The following is a 6,994-nucleotide window of genomic DNA, read 5'->3' as shown; positions in this document are numbered from 1 at the left end:
CAGGACACACAGGAAGGCGGAGCACTGCAGAACGCACAGGAAGGCACATCCTTCTAGGCTTTTCCCCTCAGAGCTGTTCTGGAGTGCCTGATGTCTGGGACAGCGACCGTCTGGTCTCCAGGGGTCCCAGGTAGAGACTACAGTCTACATAACTGTTGAGTTCCCATCCTCTGACATGCATAGACGCTGTAATCCTCTCCATCTTCTCCTCAGGGAGGCCTCTTCAGCATGAACAGGCTAGGACAGCTAAGTCTTTTGGCCTGGCAGCCAGATGGCTGGTGCGTCTCATATTCGGTGCTGGGCTTTAAAGACAAGCCATGGCTTTTGTTTCTGGCAGCATTGACTGTGCTGGGATCCTGAAGCTGAGAAACTCGGACATAGAGCTGAGGAAAGGGGAGACGGACATCGGGAGAAAGAACACCAGGGTGCGGCTGGTCTTCCGCGTTCACATCCCACAGCCCAATGGCCGCACGCTGTCTCTCCAGGTGGCCTCAAACCCCATCGAGTGCTGTAAGTAGAAGTAGAATTAGCTGTAGTTATAATTTGTGAACTGAACTATGCCATTGAAGGTCTGCTTCAGCCTACTTCCTGGGAAACAGGACTCCTTGCAGGAGTCCAGATTGCTGCATCACCATAAGGGTGTCTGGCTGGGGTACATATCCCACATGAAGCTGGTTAGTACCTGACCAGAGTACACAACGTTCCTGCCCCTGGCAACTACAGACATAAAAAAAAAAAAAACAAAAACCAAAGTTGGCCATGAAGCAGTCATGTTGACCATATCTACATTTATTCCCTCTTTATTTGGGGGAAATTGGGAAAAGTAACTTTGGCTTTGCAGTCACCAGACTGGGCAAAGTGAAACAATTCCTCTCCATCCTTCCTTTTCCTCTTCTGAGTTCTGCTTTTCTTCTCTTTCCTACCCAGCCAGTTCCTCTTTCCCCCTTCTCTTTGCTACCTGCATCTCCCTTATTCTCCTTCTCTTTTCTACTTTTTCCATCTCCCCAGTCCGTGTGTGTGTGTGTGTGTGTGTGTGTGTGTGTGTGTGTATGTGTGTGTGTATACATGCTCACACATGCACACACTTCTGGGGATGGAACTCAGAGCCCCATGCATGGTAAACCAATGATCTGCTAGTAGACTGCACACCATGTCCCAAACCTGAATTTTGTACAAATTTTGTATTTTAATATGTGCTGTGGCCATCAGACCAGCAACAGGTATGCCTATTGCCTTCTTATGCTCTGCTTGGCTGGCCCCTGGTCAGCAAGCCTGGTCACTGCAAACCTGTCGGTTCCCATCCTGTCTACTTCCCTGCATGCTCAGAACTGGACTCATATGGGACCAGCCAGACCTCTGAGGAGAGACATAGTCTCTCCTTGCTGCTTATTTTTGGTGCCTTCAGACAGTTTTACTCCTCCCCAGCTCTCCTGGATTTGTCTCCTAAGAGACTCCCACCGTGGGGTCTTTGGTTCCATGCTCAACTCCCTGTTTTACACACCCCTCTGTCAGTGGCCCCCGGACTGTGGAGCAGGTCCACCTATGTATCCAGCTAATCCCTGCTTCCCCCAGAACAAGTGGAACCTTCCACAGTCACACACACTAAAGTCATGTGGCTCTGCCCTCTGTCCCCTTCTCTCTCAAGCCTCTGGAGACAAATTTCTAAGGCTGATCCTCTTCTCTGTGAGGTGAACTCTTCACTGCCCTGAACTGCCTGACTCAAGGGAGTCAAGGTCACCCATCTGACACAGATGTTGAGAATGTCACCCCTCTCTCTGCAGTCCCCTTGCATCTACTGCCCTCCTGAAGCTGCCAGTGCTCCACATGGCCCCTCCCAGACACCTGTCTAGCTTTCCACTTTGCCCCTGCCCCCAGGCTCAGTCTAACACTAGGACTGGCTTTCCTATCCAGCTCTTCTGAGGGTCTCACTGCCCTTCCACTCCAGGAGCCAGCATTAGGAATTGCCGATCCTATTGCTGGCAGCTTCTGAAGACAGCGTTTCATTCTTACTGTGGACCATGTCCTGATGGGGTTGCTGCTATACTCCTGACCAATTGGAACAGCACACCTATGGTAGTCCACATAACACGGCTTGAGACCCTCTACAAAGTTCAGGGCTTGGAGAGTCCCTTATGTCAAACAGCAGCACACGGGGCCCAGCATCCCAGCCAGGGTTCCTCCAGACATCAAAGACAAAGCTTTACAACTATGACCTCCTCTGATACAGCCCAGCGGTCGGCCCAGGAGCTGCCCCTTGTGGAGAAGCAGAGCACGGACAGCTACCCAGTCATCGGCGGCAAGAAGATGGTGCTGTCTGGCCATAACTTTCTGCAAGACTCGAAGGTCATTTTCGTGGAGAAAGCTCCAGGTATGTTCTCCAGGATGGTGGGTGAGCTCCTGCTCTGGGTGCTGCTGGGAACCGGCTCCTGGTCAGCAAGATATAGATTCTCCACCTGCATGATCCGTCTGCAGAAGGGTGTTTGGTCTTAGCACGGGCAGTCACCAGGCAGACAGTCACCAGTTACCCATAGGGCTCTGTATAGCCTGTGATTGCATCCCCTTTGCAGTTTTGTGTTGCTGAAAGTCAGGTGAAAGCTCCCCTTGGCATCTGAGTTAAAGAAGCCTGCAGGCTGGGTATTTCAAAGGTACTTGCTTGGGGTCATCTGGTTGCCTAGGGTGGAGACCAGGCCTGGCAACTGTTTTTTGCTCTTCCAGCCCTTCCTCCTCCCCATTTCCCTTTCGTGAGGGAGACCTCACTTGACTTCTCTAGGAAGTCAGTCCCCTAAGCAAGTGCCAGTTAGTACCATAGTGGATTTAAGTATGAACCTGCTGACCTTCTTGGTGTCCATATCATGGACATCACAGCCCAGGACAGTATTTTCTTTGTCACTGGAACCTTCAGTGCCACAGCCATGTGTGTGAGTGTGCCGTCCATCTCCACGAACCCTTGTACCCTATAAAGATCTCCACTAGAAGACAGAACATGATACTGGTACTTATAGAAGGAGACAGCAGTTTTGTTTCCCGGCCGCTCAGACTCAATCACACAGAAACCATATTAATTAAAACACTGTTTGACCAATGGCTCAGGTGTATTTTTAGCTAGCTCTTACATCTTAAATTGACCCATTTCTAGTAATCTATCTATTACCATGGGGCCATGGTTTACTGGTAATGTTCTCCTTCGGTGGCTACATGGCATCTCTTTTACTCTGCCTACTCTCTTTCTATATCTCTGAATTTCCTGTCTGGGTTTACCCTGCTAAGCCATTGGCCAAAACAGCTTTATTCATCAACCAATACAGGTAACACATATACAAAAGGACATCTCACATCAGGCACTGTCTCCGCTATAGCTGTCTTCTCACACTGTTCCATAATGGAAATATCTTATTAATTGCAGATGTGGGGAATCAGAAAGGGTGATGTCCCGAAGAGTTGTGTGCGCTGTGCATTTTCTTTACATCTGGAACCATTGTGTCTGTGTAATCCATGGGCCAAGAGGGCAGCCCAGGTCACTTCATTTGGACACTGGGCCAGTTGCTTATCATTTCTGGAACAGTGGGGACCCTTTCTGACTTCAGATGGAGGCAGCAACTTGGTAGAGCTGTGCTGACTAAAGAGGCTGCTGGGCACAATAGAAAGACCCTAGTCCACTGATGCTCAGTTTTAAAGAACAAGTGGTAAGCTCTGCATGAGCCTCTCGGGTAGCTGTGGGTAGGTGTGCACAGACCCAGAGGTCCTCAATTACCCTCCTCTACAAACGCTGTATGGCGTTTGGAATTTTGGACCCAGGTCTTCCAGATGGCATTTCTCAGGTATGCCACATGGGCAGCCAGGGCTGCATCTACTCCAGGCGGGTGTGTTAAAGACTTTTCCTCCTTTCTTACTTACCCACTGGAGTTTTCTTGGAAGTGGTCAGTCGGCACTTACCCTAATCACCGGAAAGCATGGAGTCATTCAATAGCCTCCATAATGGGGTCTTGATTTTGTGCCATTCACAGGAAACCTAAGCACTTCAATCAACATAGGCTTTCAGATTTAACTCGGCTCGCCTCTGTAATCATGCATATAATTGGAAAATATGTTTTAAATTATAAAGAAAACCCAACTAAGTACAATGATAAAGAGAAATTAGCAGTGCCCACACCCTTCTCTGGGGAGGTTCATTCTGAAACCATTTGACCTTCAGAACCTCGGGTACGCCTCCCTGTCGGACGAGGAGCACAGACTTAACGCCTACACTCTGCACAGAGTACATCTCTGTGCTCAGACTGAGGACAGCCATGCCCTCCCTGGCCTTGTCACAAGGCAGGATCCAGACAGCTTTCCTGCCTGTTTGTGTGGTTCTTCAGGATGGGGAAGCCTAGGATGGTGTCTCTCACACTGGAGAATTAATCACAGCTGTAGACTTGGCAGTTCTCAGCCAATAGCAGGCAGCTGGGTCAGAGCCTGGCACGGTGCAGCAATAAGGGTGCAGTAGTGAGATTCACCTTCCTGCCTGCAAAGTGAGAAGTCCTCCACTGACCACAGGCCCCCACTCCACTGATTGTTCCTGCCTACAAGCTAAGCCCACCAGGTTGCATGCTGGGTCCCTGACTTACTTTCCCAGGTTGCAGGTGATCTCTAGTATACATAAGGCATGCAATACATGAGTAGCTATCACCAATGCATACAGCACTGTGAGCTTTGACATGTGGGAATGCTGCAGTTCTTTGTCTAGACGATGTTTGTTGTTTCGTTTTTTTTATAATTAGATTATTTGCGTATCCACTCAGGTGTGTTCATGCAAATGGCATTTTTCTGAAGGAAGGAAACCAACATCTGCATAATTCTCTTCCTCTACAGTTGGTTTTCTAAGCAAATGCCATCACTAACCTACCATACCATGTGAGGTCTGTAGAGACTAGCTTTTTCTAGTTGTTTCTTTCTGAGAAACCACTAAACTCCATTTGAATTAATAGCAGAACTGGACTCTTGTCTTCTGATAGCATGTCTGGTCCATTTTAAAGTTCCGTTTTTAAACTGCTGCTTGCAGGAGGACCACACTGGGGTGTAAGGAGCCACAGCTGTGTGGAAGCTGCGAGTTGGGCAGTTGTTACCCTCTCTGGAAGAGGCCACCCCTGTGGCTGTGACTGTTGTGACCATTGTTGAGTCAGGCAGTCGGGACTACAGTCAGGGTTGTGTTCTAATGTTACTTCCCTGTGTGATGCAGGATGCCTGAGTCACAGGTACCCTGCATTCTGTGGGCCGCCATCCAGTGCTCCAGATCACAATGTCCAATGACTCAAAGGTTCTGTGTATCCACCAGAGCGGTTCCCCTGCCAGGAGGGCCGTGGGAGTTGGGGTGTTTCTGCTGCAGTGACTTGGGTAGGGGTGGTAGAGCCAGTGGCTAGCTCCTGCACCATGCACACCTCACTCTGCCTCTGCACTTAGCAGTTAAGGGGAGTTGCCCTATGGTCTCTGAGGCTGGCCCCTACCATGGTCATCTATTGATGCTCTCTGGGAGGGATTGATACCACAGGGCATTAAGTAGCATGCCTCTGGCTTATCCATAATGGAGAGGCTGTGGCTCTTCTTGGGCCTCATCATCATGTCAGGCAATTGGTTACTGGTTGAAATGAGACTTTCTTTCAAGGATGAAGGTCAAAGGTTTATTCCTGAGTATCAGGGAACACTGCCAGATGATGTTAACCCTTGGAGGATATTTGTTCAGGAAACAGAGGTAAAAGGTGAGGTGTGTGGGCATTCACATGGGTCCACACGTCCTGCCAGATGTTGTGGCAGACTTTCGACCCATTCACTCCAAATGCTGCAGGTGTCTGTCATGGGAGATGACAAGCCAGCTGTTTGCCCAGGTATGACTGTGTCTTCAGACGTGAAGCCTGGGGGGCATGTTTGAATGTGAATGAGAGCTCCCCGATCTCTGAGCAGTGAAAACGAGAGGCATCTTCCTGAGGTAGGCTCACTCTTCTTTGTAGAGTGACCCAAGGAAAGCAGAAGGTGCGGGTTTCTAAAGCACCACCCAGCTCTGGATGTTGGCATTGCATTCAAAGTTTATACCCTCACTTTCTGCTCTGTTTAAAAGCCTTATCGAAGCCTGCTTGGGCTTCTATTACTGCATTGAAACCGTGCCGTCTGAACACCTAAACCCCAACACAGACAGATGATGACACCTGACCCTCCTTATGCCATCTTCTGCTTGCTCCTCAGCGCCACTGCCCTCTGAGGCCCCGAGATATGTCTGTCCCCAAAGCACAGACCTGGTATGCTCTGCTGCCCATAGAGCTGCTTTCCTGGGCTGGCCCTTCCTCATGTGTGCAGGGACACAGGCATGGCTAGGCTGATTCTGGAGCATGCAAACGGTGCAAAGTTGTCGTCTATGTTTCTTTCAATGGGCACGGGAAGGAAGAACTGGCAGGTGGGCACGTTCCATCCCTCTGAAGTAGGGCAGGTGCATAGATGGGGATTGCACTTCCTTGCTAGCTGACTTTCCCTGTTCTTGCAGAGTAGGGAGGTTTGAATAGGCATGGTGATGTGCTTTGTTGAGAACCAAAGAGAAGGCGACCGTGGGAGTGGAAAGTCTCAGGGTAGAAGGGCAGACGTGGATCCTCCTGAGTCTAGGAGAATGTGTGTAGGAGAAAGCGCCATCACCACCCAGCCAAGGGGGCCAAGAGACACCTGTTCACCTGGAGGATGGAGCAGAGATACTTCATCACGGTGTGTCTCTCTGGGAACAGAGCTGATCCCAGGGCTGGCCAGAGGAGAAGGGAAACCTCTGGAGAGCTGAAGACAGCAGGGCCCTGGGAGGGGTGGGGATCTTGGACTCTTCTTGGGCCATGCGCTCTGACTCTCTGCAGACTTTCAGCCTGCATGTTAATTGTGATGCATTCCAAGGGATCTCTGTGTGGGTAGCACCCACTCCTGGCTAGAGCACATAGCCAGGAGCCTTCAGTCTCCAGTGCATATAGCTGACAGTCTTTGCTCATTTCTG

At 50.0% G+C, this 6,994-nt stretch overlaps 1 protein-coding gene across 2 annotated transcripts in view; it reads left to right on the top strand.

Annotated features, from left to right (window-relative positions):
* The window catches only part of Nfatc1 (nuclear factor of activated T cells 1), a 111,075-nt gene that overhangs the window by 47,295 nt on the left and 56,786 nt on the right, over nucleotides 1-6,994 (top strand). For both annotated transcript variants that reach the window (XM_026783614.1, XM_005356310.3), the window contains exons 5-6: nucleotides 338-510; nucleotides 2,228-2,368. In XM_026783614.1, the coding sequence (XP_026639415.1) occupies nucleotides 338-510; nucleotides 2,228-2,368 (314 nt within the window). The remainder of the gene's footprint in view (nucleotides 1-337; nucleotides 511-2,227; nucleotides 2,369-6,994) is intronic.

This window comes from Microtus ochrogaster, chromosome 18 (assembly GCF_000317375.1).
Source record: "Microtus ochrogaster isolate Prairie Vole_2 chromosome 18, MicOch1.0, whole genome shotgun sequence".
In the NCBI taxonomy this organism is placed as follows: domain Eukaryota; kingdom Metazoa; phylum Chordata; class Mammalia; order Rodentia; family Cricetidae; genus Microtus; species Microtus ochrogaster.
The sequence above is the reverse complement of the archived record's forward strand: the minus strand, read 5'-3'. Positions and strand labels throughout refer to the sequence as shown.